General features: G+C 39.8%; 2 protein-coding genes across 6 annotated transcripts in view; both read left to right on the top strand.

Annotated features, from left to right (window-relative positions):
* LOC106006813 (40S ribosomal protein S4-like) overlaps positions 1-12876 on the top strand; it is a 34417-nt gene extending 21541 nt beyond the window's left edge. The window contains exon 2 of the mRNA XM_013061410.2: positions 12262-12876. Within this exon, the coding sequence (XP_012916864.1) occupies positions 12262-12861 (600 nt within the window). The 3' untranslated portion in view covers positions 12862-12876. The remainder of the gene's footprint in view (positions 1-12261) is intronic.
* TMEM108 (transmembrane protein 108) overlaps positions 1-22858 on the top strand; it is a 364869-nt gene that overhangs the window by 316785 nt on the left and 25226 nt on the right. The window lies entirely within an intron of this gene.

The raw sequence follows: 22858 nt of genomic DNA, 5'->3' as shown, positions 1-22858 counted from the left end.
TGCCAAAAATCAAAACATGTCATAAAGTAATAGTAGTTAAAATATTACAGGTACAAAAAGTGCATATTAGAGAAGCAAACCACATAAACCAGAAACAGTCTCTAGTATACTTAAGAATTTCAGTGGGCGCCTGGGTGGCTCAGTGGGTTAAAGCCTCTGCCTTCGGCTCAGGTCATGATCTTAGGGTCCTGGGATTCAGCCCTGGGTCGAGTCTCTGCTCAGCAGGAAGCCTGCTTCGCCCCGCACCGCCTGCTTGTGATCTCTGTCTGTCAAATAAATAAATAAAGTCTTTTTAAAAAAATTTCAAATATAATAAAGGTAGCGGTCCAAAAACTGGGAAGAGGATAATTCCGTAAATGTTACTGAAAAAATTAAGTATGTAGAAACAAAGTTAGAGATTCACCACACACATTATATGACAGTAAATTTCAAATGGATTCAGCTATTCATCCAAGGTTCCCTAAGAAACAGTCTAGTTAAGGATATTTGTTGTGTAGGAGGTTCAGTGCTGAGTCAATTAGTCTGGTGGAGCAGAGGGGCAGTCAGGCTACCATACAGTCAATGCAGGGAGTTCAGCCCACCAGCGGGGAGCCCACCAGCGGTCTGGAATGGACCTTCAAAGTGCTAGATTGAGACAAGGGCCTTTGTACCCTGATATCGACTAGACGTTGGATTTAGGGTTTACCCCCAGAGGGTTGTAGTCTTGGACGAAACCACTCCCTTTAGCTGAGAGAAATTCCAGAAGAATTCAGCTGTCAGCCATCAGCAGCCAACTCTCCCAGCAACAGGTGGATGAGAGCCTTCATCTTAAAGACAGAATCTGAGTGGCACACAGCATCCACTACATAGTGAAATGTAAAAGATGAAATTAGAAAACAAATAAAGGAAAATATTGATAAACATTCCTAAAATAGGATTGAGGAGGACTTTTTTGTGATACTTTCCCGCAAAAGCTGTTGTAAAACAGCTATTGTGACAGTTGGTTTTATTGAGGTGGGGAATATCGGTGGGAAGAGAAAGCAGTAGGAAAAGTCATGGCTAATGTGGTCCAAGTGTGACCTCATTTGCCTGCAAGACTGGACATTTAGAGGACTGGCTTTTCTTTCTAGTGCTGCTTTTTTCAAAGCCCTGAGAAATAAAGCATGTCAGCCTTGATTTGTGACCTGAACTATTACTCCTATGAGACCCTCAGGATTAATTCACGTGTGTATCTGGTAGGGAGGGTCTAGTTTTCAGTCACCCAAAGGGCCCTGCTTATTTCAAACTCAACATGTTTGTAAGAAAACATGGTCTCCAGGGAATATTCCCCTACCTCTCCTTACAGTTGCACATTCCTGGGTGGCCTTACCCCACTTTTGTGAGCCTGTTTTAGAAAGTTAAGGAGCTGCTAGACATCTAGAGTGGTGAACTTTTTTCCAGATGTGCTCTCTCAATGTCCCCGTGTTCTCACTTGCTTCTTTGTTCTGAACCCTTGGGAGGGCTAATGTGTGGTTTGAGATCAGGCTCTAGGAAGGAACACGACGTCCTCAGGGTCATTAATAATTATGATAACAGCCTCAATGACCATACCAGACACTGTGAGAAGCACTTTCACATATCATCTCACCAAATCATCCTAAGTTTCCACTTTACAGTTGAAGGAAGTGAGATTTAAACTGACCAAGTTGCCCCAAATCACACAGCTAGAAGCACTCTCCTGAGTCACCTGGATATGGATTAGGAACTGATTCCAAACACCTCACTCTTTGTACTTCTAGTTCCTCTTGGGTCCCATTCAATGAGACAGGTTATAGGGACCACTTAATATGCAGCTATTATGAGATCAGTGATCTCAGTCTTGGCTTCGCACAGATCCATCAGAGGACTTTCCAAAAATCCTGTTGGTTCCAGTGGCAAGCAAAATTTGGAGACCATGTATTAGATGCACACAAAAATACTCTAGAATACAAAATCGGTGTCTTAAAAGCAATGTTATCTCCATTCCTAAACTTTGAGATTGAATCATTGGATGATCCTGTGACTACTCTGAGACTTTTTTTTACAACTTTATTTTCATATTAACCTAACAGAAATGAAAACATAGAACACAGAGGCTTCACTTGGCTTAGAAATTTTAGGTCCCGCCATACATCCTCCTATGTGGTGGGGAGTTGGAGCTCTGAACAGTTAGAAAGCCTTGGTTTAAGTTTCAGACTTACCACTTACTACCTATGTGATTTTTTTTTTTTTTACTACCTATGTGATCTTGATCTTGATATTTCTCCTTAAACTGAAGGAAGCCAACTGGATATTTGAGCAGCAGAATGACATGCTGGGTGTTGGGGGATACCTCTTTCTAGAATACTAGAAAACTAGAGACAAAGATGTTGTTCAAGGGCTACAGGGTGTTGATAATGCTACCTTTACCACCCACCTCAGCCTTCATGCGGTTCAGGATAAGGAGAGCAATCTGATGTTGATTTGGGCTTAAGAGTTAGGAGACCCTGTTCTTTGTAAGGGCTCCTTAAATTGAAGCACATACTTATTAGCCATAGTTCTTCGAAAATGAAGATTTAAGATCCGAGCCTAAAAGAGCAGTGACAAAGCAAGAATCTGTTGTGACTTCAGATTTTATAAAGATCCTAACACTGAGGAACTGGAAGTCCAGGATCCCATGCCAAGGATTGCTGTATCTGCTTCTGCTCTGTGCATTCTTCTCAACTCTGATTCAATAAATTAGGACCTTAACCTAACTTGGAGTGGGCATATGTCCCAGCTCTATTTCCTTCATGCTTCAAGAATGACAGAGAAGTACTAGGTGTGAGATTAGAATTGGGATTAAGGTGGTGCTGTAAGAGGAAATAATCCCTTCTTACACACATGGAGGCAGCTTTGGAGCCCTCCAAGGACCTCTCTGTCTTCTCCAGTTGCTGTACTCATGCTTTCCCTTTCAGAAGAACAGCATTGTGTCTTGGCTACTATCCAGTTTAATCATACTGCCCATTTCCCAAACTTCCCTTCACAGGCACCGGACAGGCACATGATTCCTCCTAGCTTTTGTTCTGGTGTCATTTTGGAGAAGCATTGATTTGTGTCCTTTAAGGTTGCTTAGCAATGAGACACAGGAGGCAGAGTGAGCAGATAGAATTTCACAGGTGGCTCTTTCTTCTCCCTGTTGCATTTGTTTTCACCCTCTGTTTCAGCCATTTTAGTCTTTTTGTTGCTCTGTAAAGTCTTGATCTCAGTTTTTATATTACAAGACTTATGTTTGTGCCTGTTCTATTGTTATCCACCTTGAAGACTTTTCAAAAGCATGAAAGGCACACACTATAAACAAGTTATATCATTTTGGATTTCCATGTCTGTGGTGGGAGCATGGCATACATGATATTAGATACATGCCAGTGAAACTCTGAGCTGGGGAAACACCTGGAAATTTACGTTCATGTGGAGGCACCCAAGAATTCTAAGCAGGCATCTGACAGACTTCTGCCATGCTAGAATGGGCACAGAAGGATGAGTTGGCATCCAGAATATCGCATCCCCATCTCCAGGGAAGCTTTGCCAGGAAATTTGTTTACTATAATAAATTGTGTAGAACAGAAATATTGGGGTTTTGATATGGGTTCTAGCAGTGCATTTGTGAAATGGCAGAGTATGGAAAGAATGGGAGTTTGGGGTTAGAAAGGGGTCTGAACCTCAGGCAAGAAAGATACAAGATTCATGACCAAGAAAGTTAGCTCATGGTGTAGCTCGGTGCTTTCCCTGACACACCAACATACACCCATGCCTCACTAGATCCCTGCACTTCCTACCCCACCAAACAGAACCTGGCAAGCCCAGCTCAGAGAGGGGTTTAAGGAGCCAGGCAGCCTTCTTAACTGTAGGAGTAGCCTGTCAGATCTTACTCTAAATGTCATGAAACCATTTTTACAGGAATATAAATTTCTAATTTAGCTTTTCTCTTTACACATTCCTTTGGCATATGTGCTAAAGCACATGTTTAAAAAACTAGCTATAGTTCAATTCTGATTTTCTTACTTTAAAATGATCAGCACTTCACGCTTTTATGCATAATTCATTATATAAACCATAGATCTTTTTTGAGCTCACAGGAGGGCAGACAAGTGTGAAAATACGGTTTTATGGGTCATACCAAGTTAGCTCATGCAGGAACTCCATACTTAGACCTGTTTCTATCCAGGTGACTTCCAGTGCACAAGTATTCAGCTAGAAGTATCTGAATATCACTATGCAGCATTTGGAGATGGTTATAAGGAAGAAAAATGCTACAACTTCCTGCTTCAAGGCACTTGGTTTTTTCTTTGCCTCCTAAAGTTTGAAATTAGGACTCTGTTTAAGCATACATTTTCATCTAGGTTCATGTTGTTAGAACAACTTCTGCTTGTTGTAACATCTCTGAACCCAAGATGTCTATTACAGTTCTGTCAGCCAGGCAGCACTCATGACGGTCATCATTGTACACAGCTGAATTTTGGTTGTAGTTGTTCACCTCATCTCTCCATTTGAAGCAGATGCATATTTAACTGCTTTTTCTAAAGGCACCACAAAGATGCACTGTGACTCAGCATTGACATAAAAAGTTATTGTGTATGCAGAGGACATCGAAGTGGGTTAGCAGGGCATCAATTTGATACTTGTGGAACAAATGTCCATCATTGTAAGAATGATCTCCATTCCGTAGTCCAAACCCAACAATTAAGTCCTAGATGAGATCAAGGGAAAGAAAACACCCACAACGCAGTTAAAATTCAGTTATGTTTTGTTGCTGAGATGCTTGCAAAAGGGTTGACAGTTACTTAATGACATAAGTGAAGGAATATATGAAAAAACTGTCTAGGTGAGTCTAAAGCAGTTCTTTCAATAAGAGTAAAATAAAAATTATAACTGTGGGGCACCTGGGTGACTCAGTCAATTAAGCATCTGATTTCAACTCAGGTCATGATCTCAACTCAGGTCAAAATCTCATCACGATTTCAACCCAGGGGTCCTGAATTGAGCCCCTCATTGGGCTCTGTGCTCAGCGGGGAGTCTGCTTCTCATTGTCCCTCTGCCCTTCCCCTGCTGTGCTCTCTCTCTCAAATAAATAAAATCATTTTTAAAAATCGTAATTCTAGGGGCACCTGGGTGGCTCAGTGCGTTAAGCCTCTACCTTCGGCTCAGGTCATGATCCCAGGGTCCTGGGATCCAGCCCCACATCAGGCTCTCTGCTCAGCAGGGAGCCTGCTTTTCCCTCTCTATCTGCCTGCCTCTCTGCCTACTTCTGCCTACTTGTGATTTCTCTCCCTGTCAAATAAATAAATAAATAATATTTAAAAAATCATAATTATATGAAAGCATTATGTCATAGTTTGTATTTTTTTTACCCACGCATAAAACAATATTTTACTTCTTCTAGTTGAAGTAATCTGGTACTTAAAGTAGAAGAGCTAAAATTTCCTTAGATAACTATTATATCTATTATCCAGTTGTTAGCCTGGAGAACTTACAAAATTTGCTGCCAGAATTGCATGTCTCACCATAGACTTAATGTACCCTCACATGGTTTTGACATGAACAACAAAGATTTCATGGTCTTCCAGATGGAGATGCTAAAGTCCAGAATCCAGAAGTCTCCATTCAATCACTAGACATTTATTTAATCAAATGGACCATAAGATGTGAATCATGGATGCCCTTTTCCCAGTGTTCCATGTTGACACTTGGGCTTAGAGGGGAAAATAGGGGAAGAAGAAGCAAAAGAGAAAAAGAAGAGAAACATGTAGGAGGACATTTCTCTACAGACAGCTATTCATTACCCCTTAGTAGTGTTTATTTTCTCTAGCCTCTGCTCCAGGATACCTTCTCCACAATTCCCTCTCACCTTTTCCTTTTCTCTCCACCCCTATCTTCTTCCTTTGCTTTTGTCCCCTCCTTCCCTCTCTTCCTGTCCTTCTAAACCTTGAGATGGCGGATTAACTGGAATGGGAAGGGAATGGAGACAGCAGGCCTTGAAAAAAGACTTTAAAAACTTAAAATTGCCAATCCTGTCTTCATCTCAAATCCTACTATATTCTATATGCCTCTTCTGTAAATAAAGTTTTATTGAGTCACAGACACACCCATTCATGTATATCTTTCCTCCATCTGCTTTTACACTATGATGACAGAATTGAGTACTTGCAAGAGAGACCATATTCTCAAAGCCTAAAATATTTACTAGTCTGTCTAGATTTGCGCCTCCCCAAGAATATCCTGCAGAATTCTAGTTCTGCAAAATGTTAAACAGATATTGCTAGGAAGAAAAAGATTCTCAGGTCAAATAATTTTGGAAACTTTGCTTTTCAGTCACAAGACTTCTTGGAGCCTTTAATATGCTAATGTGCATTGTAAATTTCTGAGAAGTAGCTGAAGAATACAGCATTTTCCCAAGTTTTTTCACAGAGCTCTTGATGAGGATAGAGTTCCTCAGAACACATATTGGAAAATATCTCTTCAACAATATACAAGGTACATAAGTGAGAAAGGCAAAATGTGTCCATACACATTCAGCTGTATAAAGAATGGGAAGGGGAAATGTAGTTAAGGGCTCACTTGTGAATGTTTCAATTATCTCTGGAAAGGTCCATAATTAACTGGTAACATTGCTTACTTTATGTGAGTTACAGCTGGGACAGAGACTTTTCACTGTATTTTTCTGCATTTTGACTTTTCAATCATAACGATATACTTTACTATCTAAATAATCAATTAATCTGTCAATCAACTTAACTAAGTCTTGAAACAAAAATGTAAAATGGTAAACCACTTCAGAAAACAGTTTGACAATTTTTAACAAAGTTAAATATACGCTTACCATATGTCCCAGCGGTTCTCTTTCTAGGTATTTACTCAAGAGAAATGAAAACATATGTCCATAGAAAGACTTGTAAACAAACATTCATAATAGCTTTATTCATAATAGTTCTAAGCTGGAAACAACCCAAATGTTTGTCATTAGATGAGTGAATGCAAATTGGGGCAGAGCCATGTAATGGAATACTACTCAGCCATAAAAAAGGAACAAATTACTGATGCAGCAAATGAATAAATTTCACAGATGTTACAAAGCAAAACACAAAATATTCTATCTACATCCACTTATGTAAATATCTACAACAGAAGAAACAAACCTAATAGTGATAGAAGTCAGATCATTGGTTGCCTGGAGTAGGTGTAGAGGAGGAGATCTGATTGCAAAGGAACACAAGGACTTTCCAGGGAAACAGAAATGTTCTCTATCTTGATTGTGGTTTGATTGGTTTGTGGTTTGACTGCTGGCTACACAAGTATGTACACTTGTCAAAACTCATCAAGTACAGGTTATGTGGATGTGTGGATTTAATTGCATATAAAGTTAATTTTAAATAATAAATAATATTCAATTATAATTTATTTAATTATAATAATAATTATAATAAATAATATTATTAAAGTTAATTTTAAAAGGAAATAAATAAATATTTCCCTAAGTCAATCAAAAGGGAGCCATGAAAAAGGAAGGAGTATGCAAGGTGAAAAGATGGATTCAAGTCAGTCAGTCCTCCAGTATGACTGCACACAGGATAAGTCTCTGCCCTACAGTATGGGAACCCCAGAGAAATGGAGAGAAATGAGCAGACCCTACCTGAACTGGTTCTCTTTTTTTGCTACCTGGGGATTCTGGTTTACAAACAGGCTCTATAGGAACAGAACTGTTCCACCTGGTTGAAGGGCTCTGTTTACCATGAGTGAGGTTGGTGACCCTTTCTCTCATTTGCTGTGCGGTAGATCAAACTATAAAGCTGTCCCTGATGGTATTCTCTGTTTCTGGGACCTCACAATTCGAAGGGTAGCTGCATTGTCATTTGGGGTATAATAGCTGGTGAAAATGTAAGCAACAGAGCTGACTTTGCTACCGCCCTGAAAGATTATTCCCAATGGGTTGTCTTCAGCTTATAAACCAACTGGACTCCAAAATAAAAGAAAAAGGGCTTTTGACTCTTAGAACACATTTCCTGATGGAAACAACATTATGGATCATTAAATACATACATACCTACAAACCAACATCTTAAAATCCACCAGGTGTGAACTAAGGTATTGTGGACTTAATCTAAACTTAAGGCAGCCAGTGTTCTTTTTTCCCTTTCCCACTTCAGAGCCAAGTGTCTTTTCATATGAGTATAGGAATCAGTCTTCTCTGCAGAACTTTAAAGTAAGTCTTCTTTCTTACAACATAGTAAAAAACCTAGTGGTTGTCTTTGCTTACAGATGTCCACATATACTCTAGCAGATATGTCTAGACAAACGTACAGACCTACTGAGGACTATAACACATGAATGAAATGTGGAGCCAAAGCTGGGTAGGATCTGACTCAGAATCTGCACACAGAGCAAGACAGACCTGGGCTTGCAGCTTAGAACTGTCACATTCCAACTGTGAGATCTCAGGCAAATAACTTAAACCCCTTTGCATGTTTCCTCATCTGTAAGCTATGGCAATAATACCTATCTTGAAAAGTTATTATGTGGGTTTAATGAAATAAAGTAGACATTCCATTTACTATTGCCATGTAACAAACTTCCCCAAACCTTAGTGGCTTAAATCAATGACACCATTTATTTTGTTCACATACCTGCATTTTTGGATAGGACTTACTGGGGACAGCTTGTCACTACTTCACTTAGCATCAACTAGGCTGAAATCACCTGAAGATTGATTTACTCACCTGTCTGGCAGTTAATGCTGGGGAGACTCCTACTGCTGGGGGCTTAAAGAGCTGGGACTCCTTGGGCATGTCTATCTCTCTGTGATCCATACAGAATGGCAGCATTACCTTATTGCATGCCATCTTTTAAGAACTCATAATAGAACGTGGAACACATAGTGTCACTTCTACCATAGTATCTCAATGAATGTCAACACACTGTAAGAAGAACCTGTGGGAGCGCCTGAAAGGCTCTCTTGGTTGGGCGACTGCCTTTGGCTCAGGTCCTGGTCCCGGAGTCCCGGGAAGTCTGATTCTCCCTCAGGCCTTCTTCCCTTTCATGCTCTCTCTCACTGTCTTTCTCTCAAATAAATAAATAAAATCTTAAAAAAAAAAAAAAGAACCTGTGGGATGAGATATTTTGGGGGCAGTCTTGTTTGAGAAATATAATCTGGCAGAGTAGGAGAGTATGTCACACAGTACCTGAAACATGTAGGACCAGATAAATAATATCTTTTTGACCATTCATACTGCTACCACCACTGTTACTACTATCATGTACTATTATTATTAGCATAATTGCCAGTAAACCTGGGGCAACTATCACTACTGATGTTCTGATGCTTGCCCTTCCTTTGGTGGGTGACAGCCATAGACACATTATCACTTCCAGGAAATCATTAAGTGGAAACCTTGTGTTGGCCTAAAACTTCTACAACATAATTTCCAGTGAGGGAAGGTGATACCATGATTGTGAGCAGAGAGGGCTGAACACACAAGCTGTAAATAAAATTAAACCTGGGGAACAGGAAGCAAAGACAAGAGCCTCCTCTGTGGTGAAGAGACGGTGAGGATGTCCATGGAGCCCCTTGTCCCCAGCTCTCCTCTCCTCCTGGAAAAGAAATGCAACATGAACTTACTAAGTCCTTTAACTCACAGTGTGTCGTACCCACATCACAATGTATAGATTTCTCTGGACTTGTGTCCCTCTGTATAGCCCCATTGAAGACCAAGGACAGAATTTAGACTTAATCAGTTGAAAGACATTCATTTGGTAAGAGACCCAAGAGAAAATAAAGACCATAAATCCGAAGTGCAAAATTACGAAGTTAATATCGAACAGTTTTAATGGGAAAAGATCGCTACAACTGCTCCTAATCCTCACCTGGCTTATGATGTTCTCAAAAAGTGGTTCTGTTTACAAGCTGACCCACTTGTTATGGGCTAGCTCCTGAGCTATTCCAATTGCTCTCTTGCACTCTGTTTCTGAACCTAGGCTGCCCAATTGGCTCCACATCCACCTGGTATGAGCACAACACTAGGAATAACAAATGTACCTTTTGAGGTTGTGTTTTACAAACGCAAGTTAATCTTACTGAAGGCAGAAAGTTTAGGTTCCCTTTGTTCTTGGCTCACTTTGGACTAAAAAGATATAGAAGATAACAGATCCAGTCAGTCCAGAAGGCACTGTTCCAGAAAAAAACCACAACTGTAGTTGCCAAGCAGAGTGGGATGGAGCACTGCTGTAGGCTACCTGATTACTTGTATTTGGAACTTACTGAATGCCTGGACCCTTTCCTGCATGGCCTCACCTGCCCTACCTCTTTTCTGTAGCTCATGTGGATGATGTGGCCTACTCCTCTGACAGATCTAGTTACCAGTCCCTCTGCACTCCCTTAGCAGCATCTATCAAATTTGGTGAGATTGGAATCACAAGGAAGTGATTAAAACACACAGACACACACACACACACACACACACCCCAATAACATAGTTTGTTCCCTGATAATCAGTTTCTGGTTCAGTCTAGAATAAGAACCTAATAGTTAATATTTCTAACAGGTTTCTAGATGATACTTATGGAGCTGGTGTTACACACTTAGAGTAGTTCTTCTAATAGTTCATATACCTCTACTATATTTGTTATATTCTGATTTTCATTATTATTTGCATAGCAAAGACTTAGCACTGTCCAATTGAGATAAATATGAGCCACATATATCATTTTAAATTGTGTAGTAGACACATAACAAGGTAAAACTAATTTTCATAACATTTTGTTTAACCAAATATTTCCAAATATTATTTCAACACATCATCAATATGAAAAATTATTACTGAGACATCCTACATTTTTTTGTAAACCTTCAAAATTAGCTATGTATTTCATACTTCCTGAACATTTCAGTTTGAACTGCCCGCATTTGGAATGCTCAATAGCCACATGTGGCTAATGAGGAGTGCAGACTTAGATGTAGTACTATGTGCTAGACAATGTTATAAACCCTTTATATATTAACTCATTTAACCCTCACAGTAATCCTATGAGATAGTGTTATTAACCTCATTTTATAGATGAGGAAATTAAGGCACAGAGAGCTTAAGTGATTTACCCAAGGTCACTGGGCTAGAACGTGGGGATAAGGGGTTTGAATCTTGGCAATCTGGCTTCAGGGTCAGCCTCATCACTCAAGTCCTCCCTGCTCAACCGCAATTCCTTGGAGGATAGGGAAGAAACATTATTTCGTTGCATATTCCCATAGCATAAACAACTATTAGCTCAGATAGGATACCTAGTAAATATGTGCTAAATTAATTAAATGAGTGAGAAAGGAAGATGAGGGGGTGACAAGGAATTTGTCAAATGTTCAGCCAACAGGATTAGGTGCCTTCAATCATCAGTGTGTATGATTGGTAAGAAGAATATTTGGGGGGGGTTATTAAGTTTTTTATTTTACTTCCAACATAGTTAACATACAGTGTTAGATTCATTTTAGGTGTACAGTATAGTGATTCAATAATTCTATATATCATTACTCAGTGATCATCATGATAAATGTAATTTTAATCCCCTTCAGCTATTTCACCTATTCCTCTCCCACCTTCCCTCTGATATGCTTTATTTTAAATAAGTACCCTAGGTTAAGGTTTTTTGTTTTTCAACAGAAACATTTTTACTTGAAACATACTTCAGAATACATGCTTCTAAAAGGTATATATATCATATTCCATCCAAGCAAAATAAAATACACATTTTCTTCATGTACACACAAAAGAATGCCCTATTTAAATCACATAAAAATCAGGGCACCTGGGTGGCTCAGTCGGTTAAGCATCTGCCTTCAGCTCAGGTCATGATCCCAGGGTCCTGCTCTCAGGCCATGATCCCAAACTCCGTGCTCAGTGGGGAGACTGCTTCTCCCTCTCCTACTGCCTGACACTCCCACTGTTTATGAGCATGTGCTCTCTGTCACATAAATAAATAAAATCTTTGAAAATATCACATAAAAAGAATCATAACAAATATTACAAATTTAAGAAGACTGGAATCATACCAAGTATTTTCCAATCACAATGGTATAAAACTAAAGATGAACAATAAAACAAAGCTGGAAAATCGACAATGAAAATATTAAATATTTAATACATAAATCTTAACACACTGCTGCACAAACAATGGACCAAATAAAAGTCAAATGAAAGTATGTCTCAAAACAAAAGAAAGAGAAAACACAACATTCTAAAACCTATGAGATGCAGCAAAAGCAGTTAGAGTGAAATTCATGCTATACATGTTTGTATTAAGAAAAAAAGGGGGGGGGGCTTTTTTCTCGGGTACCGGAAGAAGGTCAGCAGTGACAAGACCAGAGAGAATTTCCGTCTGATCTATAATACCAAGGGTCGCTTTGCTGTTCATCGGATTACACTCGAGGAGGCCAAGTACAAGTTGTGCAAAGTGAGAAAGATCTTTGTGGGGACAAAAGGCATCCCTCATCTGGTGACTCACGATGCTCGCACCATCCGCTATCCTGATCCCCTCATCAAGGTCAATGACACCATTCAGATTGATTTGGAAACTGGAAAGATTACTGATTTCATCAAGTTTGACACTGGTAATCTGTGTATGGTGACTGGGGGTGCTAACCTGGGAAGAATTGGTGTGATCACCAACAGAGAGAGACACCCTGGTTCGTTTGATGTGGTTCATGTGAAAGATGCCAATGGCAACAACTTTGCCACCCGACTCTCCAACATTTTTGTTATTGGCAAAGGCAACAAACCATGGATTTCTCTTCCCCGTGGAAAGAGTATCCGCCTCACCACTGCTGAAGAGAGAGACAAGAGACTGGTGGCCAAACAGAGCAGCGGGTAGAATGGTCCCTATGTGACATGATTGGAAGCCTTTATACCTAATTAAAGGTCATACAGCATGATTAAAAAAAAAAAAGTCAAATAATCAACATTACACCACAAGAAATTAGAAAAAGAAGAAACTTAGCTGAAATTTTTTAAATTTTTTAGCTGAAATTTAGTAGAGGAAGGAAATAAGGAAAAATCAGAAATAAATAGAGACCAGAATGAATAATAAAATAACACTGAAAATAATGACCAGTTTTTCCAAATAAATAAATAAAATTGGCAATGTTTTAACTACATTAATGAAGAAAAAACAAGAGAAGTCCAAAAACCAAGATGAAAAATGAAAAAAAAAATACAACAGATAACCACATAAATACATAATGTGATAACAGGTTGCTATAAAAATTATATACTAACAAATCAGATAACTTAGGGGAAAAAACATAATTCTTAAAACACACATTACCATATTGAATTTGAATCATGAATTCATGAATCTTGAATCCAAAAGAAAAGGAAATCTTAAACCAATAACAAAAATGAAAGTTAAATTAGTTGATACTGAGGCAGGATCAAAATAATACAAGAGCAGAAAAGTCTAGTTTTTCTGATGTAAGTATTGCTATTCCAGCTTTCTTTTGACATCCATATGCATGAAAAATGTTTCTCCAGCCCTCACTTTCAATCTATAGGTGTCTTTAGATCTAAAATGCAGCATAAAGATGGGTCTTCTTTTTATATCCTTTCTGAAACCCTTTGTCTTTTTATTGGAGCACTTTGTCCATTTACATTCAGAGTAATTATTGATAGATATATATTTATTGTCATTTTATTACTTGTTTTGTCATTGTTGCTGGAGATGTCTCCAATTCCTTTCTTGTCTTTGTCACTTTTGGTCTCTCCTTTGCGTTGAAAAGTATCCTTTAATATTTCTTGCAGGGCTGATTTAGTGGTCGTGAACTCCTTTAGTTTTGTTTATCTGAAAAACTCCTTCTTATCTCTCCTTCTATTCTGAATGACAGCCTTGCTGGATAAAGTATTCCTGGCTGCAGATTTTTCCCATTCAGCACTTTGAATATATCATGTCACTTCTTCTGGCTTGCCAAGTTTTCTTTTTTCCCTGATATGAGGAAGTGGTGATGCAACATGGAGGCTTAAGTGGGTAGAAGAAGAATAAATGAAACAAGATGGGATTGGGAGGGAGACAAACCATAAGTGACTCTTAATCTCACAAAACAAACTGAGGGTTGCCGGGGGGAGGGGGTTTGGGAGAAGGGGGTGGGATTATGGACATTGGGGAGGGTATGTGATTTGGTGAGTGCTGTGAAGTATGTAAACCTGGTGATTCACAGACCTGTACCCCTGGGGATAAAAATATATGTTTATAAAAAATAAAAAATTAAAAAAAAATAAAAAAAATAAAAAGTAGATGAAAGACAAAAAAAAAAAAAAAAAAAAACCTGTAACAAAAAAAAAAAAAAAAAAAAAAAAAATCTCCAACTACCTTCATAGGTTTTCCCTTGTAAGTTAAGGACTTTTTTTGTCTTGTTGCTTTTAAGATATTTTCTTTATTTTCTTTATTAAATTTGTTTTGCAAATTTAATTACAATAGGTCTTGGTGTTGGCCTGCTTTTGTTGATTTTGTTGGGAGTTCTCTGTGCCTCCTGGATCTGAATATCTGTTTCCTTCTCCAGATTAGGGAAGTTTATTGCTGTTATTTCCTGAAATAAATTTTCTGCTTCCTTTTCTGTCTTCTTCTTCTTCTGGGACTCCTATAATACAAATGTTACTACATTTGATGGAGTCACTGAGTTCTCTAAATCTATTATCATGTTGCATCATTCTTTCTCTCCTTTGTTTGGCTTCATTTTTTTCCATTATTATGTTTTCTAGGTCACTAATTCATTACTGTGCTGCCTCTAACCTGCTGTTCATTACATCAAGCTTGTTTCCAATCTCATTTATTGCATTCTTCATCTCTGATTCATTCTTTTTTAACTCTTTTATCTCTGTGGTAAGGGTTTCACTAATGTCTTCTATTCTTTCTCAAGCCCAGTGAGTATCTTTATGATTTAAATCCTCCATTAAGGGGCGCCTGGGTGGCTCAGTGGGTTAAAGCCTCTGCCTTAGGCTCAGGTCATGATCCCAGGGTCTTGGGATCGAGCCCCGCATCAGGCTCTCTGCTCAGCGGGGGGGCCTGCTTCCTCTCTCTCTCTGCCTGCCTCTCTGGCTACTTGTAATCTCTGTCTGTCAAATAAATAAATAAATAAATCTTTTTAAAAAATAAATAAATAAATCCTCCATTAAGGGGGATGCCTGGGTGGCTCAGTCAGTTAAGCATCTGCCTTCGGCTCAGGTCTTGATCGATCCCCATATCTGGCTCACTATTCAGTAGAGAGCCTGCTTCTCCCTCTGCCCCTACACCCCCACCCACACGTGTGTGTGCTCTCTCTCTTTCTCTCTCAAATAAATAAATACAATCTGTAACAAATAAAAATAAAAAATAAATTATCCATCAGGCAGATTACTTATCTCTGTTCTGTTTAGATCTCTGGCCATGGCCTCATGTTGTTCTTTCATTTGCAATAAATTCTTCTTTCTTGGAATTTTGTCTATGTCTATGCCATTTTCTGTGTGATAGAAGTTATGTCTCCTACTACTGAAAGTAATGACTGTATGAAGAAGAGGTCATGTAGTGCCTAAGGCCTGGTGCTTCAAGGAGTACCTCTGGTGTGTACTGCATGCACTCTGCTATTGTGTTTTGGCTGCTCTACTCTTCAGGAGAGCTACATGCAAAGACTATCCTTGCCTGCTGTGGGCAGTGTTAGGTCCCTGGCCCAAATGTGGTGAGTTTTAATGTGTATGCTATGGTCTGCTTATGAAATGAGTTTTAATATGTATGCTATGGTCTGCTTATGAAATGAGACCTGACACTAACTCCACCAGAGCTAAGGTTCTGTAGAACTAACTCTTTGGCTGGGAAATGTAGTATGAAGAGGGGTTTGTGCTGGTCTTCTAGGGGAGAGGCCTGCCACTCTGGATCTGAAATAAGCTTGACTGAGAAGGACAGTCCTACCAGAGCACAGGGGAATGGGGCTTGGTGTAAGCAAGTTAGGCGGCCAGTATTGGCACTTTGCTGCCTCCTGCAGGTGGCTCTGTGTTTATGCTGAGGTGCAGGGGAGGGAAATGACGCTGACCAGCTCCCTTGTTCCTGAAGAGGTATGTCTCAGAACACTGACTCCCAGGGATACTCTCTGAGGGGAACAAACGAATAATCTCCCCATTTTGTGCCCAGACATTCTTCAGATCACTGCTTCCACACTACCTGGCCCCATGTTGTTTGCCTGCCTTCTCTCTAGGAGCAAGACAGAGGAGCAAGACCCTCTGAGCTCTTTCCTAGCCAAGCCCACTGACCTTTAAAATTAAAAAATATTTAAGCCCTGATGGTTGCAAAGACTCACAAAATTCAATCCCTCCCTTTTCCCAAGCCAGTGACTTTGGGGAAACACTCTCCTTTGCATTCCCCTGTGTATACCTTTCTCTCTCTCTCTCTTATCCTTCTCAACCACAGCTCCCTCCCCTCTGCAGTACCTACAATCCATTTCTCCCCTAGACTACATCTCCACACTTCCTATCTTCTTCGTTGAGGCCTCTTCTCTCCCTTTAGTTGAAGAGTTTATTCTTTCAGTCTTCAGGCCAATTTCTGGAGTATTTAGGATGATGTGATAGTTATCTAGTTGTGTTTCTGGGATGAAAGGAGCCTTAGTCCTCCTACTCTGTCACCATCTTCTGCTCCTCAAATATGAATGAGAGGAATATTTTTATTTTTTTTTAAGATTTTATTTATTTATTTGACAGACAGATCACAAGTAGGCTGAGAGGCAGGCAGAGAGAGAGAGAGGGAAGCAGGCTCCCTGCTGAGCAGAGAGCCCGATACAGGGCTCAATCCCAGGACCCGAGCCGAAGGCAGAGGCTTAACCCACTGAGCCACTCAGGCACCCAAGAGGAATATTTTTAAATTAAATTTGAAAATGTCTATTCTCAAGGAGCTTCCAGGCTAATGGAAAGAGGTGAGAGGTACACAATGACAAGAATATGTCTGATGTATTATTAGTTAGCATGGCATTCATGGTTAAGATGCTTAGAACCAGGAAAGGGGTACACTGAGAGAGGCTATCCCAAAGTGGTGAATCTTTAAGGGGATATTAAATAATATAGAAGGAATATTTGGATAAGACACTCAAAATAATGGGTAATATATGAGTAATACATAAGAATGACAAGAGGGGAGATCATCCTCCTCTTCTTCATCAGCACTGATTATATACTGTATGTTGCAGATATGGTTCCCAGAAAGCAGACTACGAGCTACAAATCTGCATTTAGGACGTTTTTTGGAAGTGTTCCCAGAATCAACACTTTCAGTAGAGTAAAAGAAGTAGGACTGGGCAGGGGAAGAAATTGGCCTGTGATGCAGTCACACCAAAGGCCTCAGCCAACCCTATAGGGAACTCCAGAGCTGGAGTGGCCCTTTACAGTTCTCCCAAACTGAGGCAAGGAGATCAATCCGTTTATCCACAGGAACCAGTCATTGAATCCAAGCTTTTTAGGAATGGGGTATAACCTTGAGCAAGGCAGCTCTCTTCAGCTGAGAGCAATTCCTGAAGAAGAACTCAGCTATGTGACATCAACTGCCAATGCTCCTACCATCTATAGAATAAGAACCTCCTTGTTGGGAGTGGAAAGAGGAATCTAGATGTCAGGCTACATTGTCCTCTTAGTGCAAAATCTAAAAAACCAATGAGAGAATATGATGGTGAATGAAAAGTACCAGACAGAATCCCAACATAGCCAGATTACCTGGGAAATTGATACAAGATCATACAACTAGTGTGTGAATTTATACCTAGTTCTAGTATGTGTTTTCTTCCCATATTTCTCCAGGAAATAGAATAGAGAGGTGGAGGAGAAAACTTAAGCACTCTTTATTATAAAGTGACCTATTTCTGGGTCTGTAGGATTTAAAACAGTGTGTTCTAGATTCTAGAAGGAATTTGCATCACATTTGGGTAGAGGGACATCACTTACCTATGTGCTTTAATACCTAAGTTGTGGGAGCTGTGGTTAAAGTAAGGGGAGAAGAACTAACCAAATTTGGGGTAAGGAACTACCTCCCCTCCTCCCCATGCTTAGGAGATAAGGGCAGCTACCTTTTGCGAATGAGGAGGGTATCTGCAAAAGACAACATTCTGAAGCTGGGCTGTGGTGGTGGTCCCTGTACCACCACAGGCTTGGTCTGGGATGAGAATCTTTCAGCAATGTGCTTCAGTTTCTATCCTAATCTTATTTTCTTGGGTTCAAGTCAGAGGCAGGATTTAAACTATGCTATGTGTTCATCTTAGCTCCCCATTGAATGTGTGACCTTGAATAAATCTTTTAACCTCTCTGAATCTTGGTTTTAGAGAATGAGTATCAAATGGGTTTATAGGAATAAAAATCCTTGAAAACATAATTAGATACTTAATAAATGTATGTTCTGATTCTGAACATTAGTACAGTGTAAAATATAAAGTGCTAAAGTGTTTTCTACTCATGTATAAGTTCTGAAAAAAATCCTTTTCAGAATTTGCCAGAATTTTCTCTGCAAATATGCATTTTAGTACCCATGATGGGGAATGAGGTAATAGCAGCCATCACGTGATGGAGATGATCATGGCAGACAGGATGCCAGTTTGGGAAACACAAAGTCACAGTCAGCTTAGCCCTCAATAAATGTTTGTTGAATATATGAATGAAGAAATAAATGAATGGTGGAATGGTAGTAAGGGGATTCAGATTCCTCCTCTTCCAGGAAGACTTCCTGGGTTCCTCTGGCTTTCATGGGTTCCCTGCCAAGCTACTGCACATGAAATCTGTTACATCCCACATTGTTTTGAATTACAGACCATCTTGCATTGTTCCCTCCGTGTCTGTGTGTGTTGTTCTTGTCTCCTTAGTTTGACATGGATAAGAAAAAATTTTATTAGTTTTTCCTCCAGAAAGCTACCTCCAAGTCCATATTGAATTATTTGGGTACCTATACCCATGGATTTATACTCCAAAGAAGAATATTAAAGAAGTGGAGGGTGGGCACTTTATAATCACGTGGATTCAGATTTGTTCTTTTCCCCTCATAGGGTTTTATAATGAATGAATAAGATAATATGTAAAAATCACCTAGTAGAGTACCTAGCACATAGGAGGTACTCAATAAGTAGAAATTTAGAATTAGTGAATAGATATCAGTATCAATATTAGGGCGAAAGAAAGATGAATAGGGAGGAGAGCTTTAACCCCCAAGCATGCACAGCCTGGAGGGCTGACTTTTAGAATTCAATTGTGGAAATCTAGCTCATGCCCAAAACCTAAATTATACCTTGGAGTGTGGGCATCCTGCCTTGAAATGGGAAATTGGGCAATTTCACAAGGATGCACAGCTGTGTTGCTTGAGCCGTTTTGTTCCAGGCAAACTGGAACAGGCAGTGAACCTTTGGCAACTGATGAGAGCTATACCAGACAGTCTGCACCCAGCCCCATCAGGGAACCAGGCGAGAATACCAAGCAGCTTTGCACAGTGCTCATGGAAAAGCCGCGGGGGCTCAGGAGCCTGCAAGTTGGTCTGCCAGAGAGAACAGACACCCTTCTTTGACGTCAGCCTCTCCACTCAGCCCACCTCCCTGCTCCCAGACTTGCCACTGTCCCTGCTAGCCTCTTTTTCTCCTCTCAGTAAGCAATAAGCTCTTCTGTGAGGAGTGGGTGCTGAGAGATAATGCTTCAGACTTGTCAGCAAGTGTAGGAGGATGTTAGGTCAAAAGCCCCAGTGCTCTTTTTTTAAATTTTTTTTTATTAACATATAATGTATTATTTGTTTCAGGGGTACAGGTCTGTGATTCATCAGTCTTACACCGTTTCCAATGGTCACCATAGCACATAACTTCCCCAATGTCCGTCACCCAGCCATCCCCCTCTACTCCAGCAACCCTCAGTTTGTTTCCTGAGATTAAGAGTCTCTGTGGTTTATCTCCCTCTCTGGTTTCATCTTGTTTCATTTTTCCCACCCTTCCCCTATGATCCTCTGTCTTGTGTCTCAAATTCCTCATATCAGTGAGATCTTGTGATAATTGTCTTTCTCTGATTAACTTATTTCACTTAGCATAATACCCTCTAGTTCCATCCATGTTGTTGCAAATGGCAAGGTTTCAATTTTTTGATGGCTGCATAATATTCTGTGCTCTTTTTAGGTAGGTAATTAGGCCAGGACTTTGTGCCTTTTCTTCTTTTTGCTTTTGAGAATTTGAAGCTGACGGTAGACAGATACTGGTGAGCTTAGGTTCTAGGAGTATCCAAAGTATTCCTCAGGAATCCTGAAGATCCTCTTTTGATTGCTGAGTAGCCCACCGGACCAGACCCCAAGCTGTGGGACTTTAGGCCCTGTGGGAATCATTTTATTGGGATTATAGGAACCAAGCATTTTATTGGGATTCTAGGAACCAAGCATTTGGAGATTCCGTGGGCTTCACAGGGCTGCCCTGTCAGCTGGTCCTCAACAGTAAGTTCTCCTGTTTGTCCTGCTTCCTTACCGTTCTCATCAAAACCTGCCGAGAACATACACCTTCAACTCGGAAGCCAACGCTGAGACATATCTCTGTAAAGCCCAGATCCTGGCATACACTTTCACACAACCCTTAAGCACTTTGAAAAGAAATATAAAGCTGATTTGCTTTTGTAAATCAAAATTTACAAATGAATGGGAAACATTCAGTGATGGACACAGATGTGGAAGAGGATTGATCTTAAGAGAATCTGTAGGAGGTAGGGTCCATCTCAGCCTTCTCTTGCCTCACCCTGTCTTATGCAATGTTGTGTTCATTTGAACTAGTTAATGTTAATCACCAAAGTAAGCAAAGTAAAAATGAGATAAATACACAGATGCACACACTCACATACATCATACTGCTACAACATGGGACTCACATTATTTACTGCTTTCTATTGTTGACATTGTCTTCAAAGAAATAAACATCTATAATTTTGTTGTTAACATTCAGCTGCAAATAACTTAAATATATGGAGTTAAGTTTTAATTTATTCCCCTATTCAGAAAACATTGTTGTGTTCCTTGTATGAGTCAGATCGTGAACTAAGTTCTAGGTCTCCAGATGTTCAGGAAGGTCATGGCCTCAGGGAGTGTAGGAGAGACTAAAATATCAGTTGCCTATCTATTTATTGCCAGTACTATGTGGGGCCCTGTACCTCTAAGTCTCCTATCCCACCTCTGAAAGCACCCTGAACTGAAGTTAGGCATTATCATTCTTATTGTATAGCTGAGGAAAACAAAGCTAACTAATTTGCCTGAAGTCACACAAGTTGGAAGTTACAGAGCCAGAATTGTTCCTAAATACCACTGCCCAACCCCAGGTTCATACCTTCCCCCCACACTCCTGAATGAAGGGCTCTGTGGGGAGACAAGCCTCAATATGAATGGGAACAGAGTGTCCTGGCAGCACTGGGCTGGGAGCCATCATTTCTGACCAGGAATATTGAAGGACCTTGGTCTTGTCAAGACAAGGTGACAGTCAAGCTGGGTTTTTAGAGATTGATACACTATCACCTAGCAGGAAAGGAGTATGGACAGATATTTTGAATGAGGATGGAGGTATCCATATCCAACACCTTATATGGCTCCCAAGGTTAAATGGCAGGGCAATGTAGCCCTGTAGTGATGATAAATAAGCTTTGATTTTCATGCAGCCTGCTTCCCAGGTCAAGAAAGTTGTGACTGTTTTTATCGCATGAATGACATTTACCCTAAACCCTCAGTTGGATTTTGAACAGGTTTAACACTATGTGTTCAAGCTGTTGGTTTTTCTAACCATTTCGCCTTCAACTTCTATACTTTGTTTCTAAATGCAAATGTTTTAAAAGCTGAGAATCAGAGGGAATATAGGAAGATGTGGCAATAATCATGGATTTTTTTTTCCCTTTTCTCCTTCTCTAAGTAGGCTCCACAACATATCAGTAGCTAGGTTAGATCAGAATCTACCCACCAAGTTAAGAAAGATCCGAGGAGCCAGAGGCCACTATTAGGGCAGAGTGAGACTCAGACTTTCCCTCCACCCACTGTCCTATCTGCATGCCCTCATCTGTGGACACATGATCTTATACCAAGTTGCTAGGAAAGTTGCCTGCAAACATCCCCTCAGTTAAATCCCCCTCCAAAACCCACTAGGAACTTTTTAAAAAAAAATTTTTTTTAATTTTAGAATAGCTTTAAATTTATAGAAAAGTTGCAAGAGAGAATTCCTATATACCCCACATTCAGTTTTCTGTAATATTTTATATTACTATAGTACATTTGTCACAATTAATGAAATGGTACATTATTATTAACTGAAGTCCATATTTTATTCAGATTTTCTTCATTTTACCCTAATGTCCTTTTTCTGTTTCAGGATCCTATCTAGGATACCACATCACATTTAGTGGTCATGTCTCCTTGCAACTTTTGGCTGTGATACTTTATGAGACTTTCCTTGTTTTTGGTGACTTTGATAGTTTTGAGAAGTATTGGTCAGATACTTCATAGACTATCCCTTAATTTGGATTTTTCATTTGTTTTTCTTATCATTAGCCTGGGTTTATGGGGGAAAGAAAACTACAGAGGTAAAGTGCCATCTTCAAATCAAGGTCATATACGGTCACCATGACTTTATCTCTGTTAATGTTGACCTTGATCACCTGGCTGAGGTAGTGTTGGTCAGGTTCTCCACTATAAAGCATGGAATATATTTTTTTTATTAGCATTTTCCTTTTAGTTTTGGGAGAGTACAAGCAGAACTGCATTTGTGTTCTTTCCCATGACGTCAACAAGATATTCCCTGAATATTAATGATCATGTTATCTTAATAGAAGCTGAGTTGAGGGGTGCCTGGGTGGCTCAGTGGATTAAAGCCTCTGCCTTCAGCTCAGGT

This window comes from Mustela putorius, unplaced genomic scaffold, assembly GCF_011764305.1.
Source record: "Mustela putorius furo isolate JIRA1106 unplaced genomic scaffold, ASM1176430v1.1 tig00003834_pilon_pilon_pilon, whole genome shotgun sequence".
NCBI lineage: Eukaryota > Metazoa > Chordata > Mammalia > Carnivora > Mustelidae > Mustela > Mustela putorius.
Note: the sequence above shows the minus strand (reverse complement) of the source record. Positions and strands in the feature narration are given on the sequence as shown.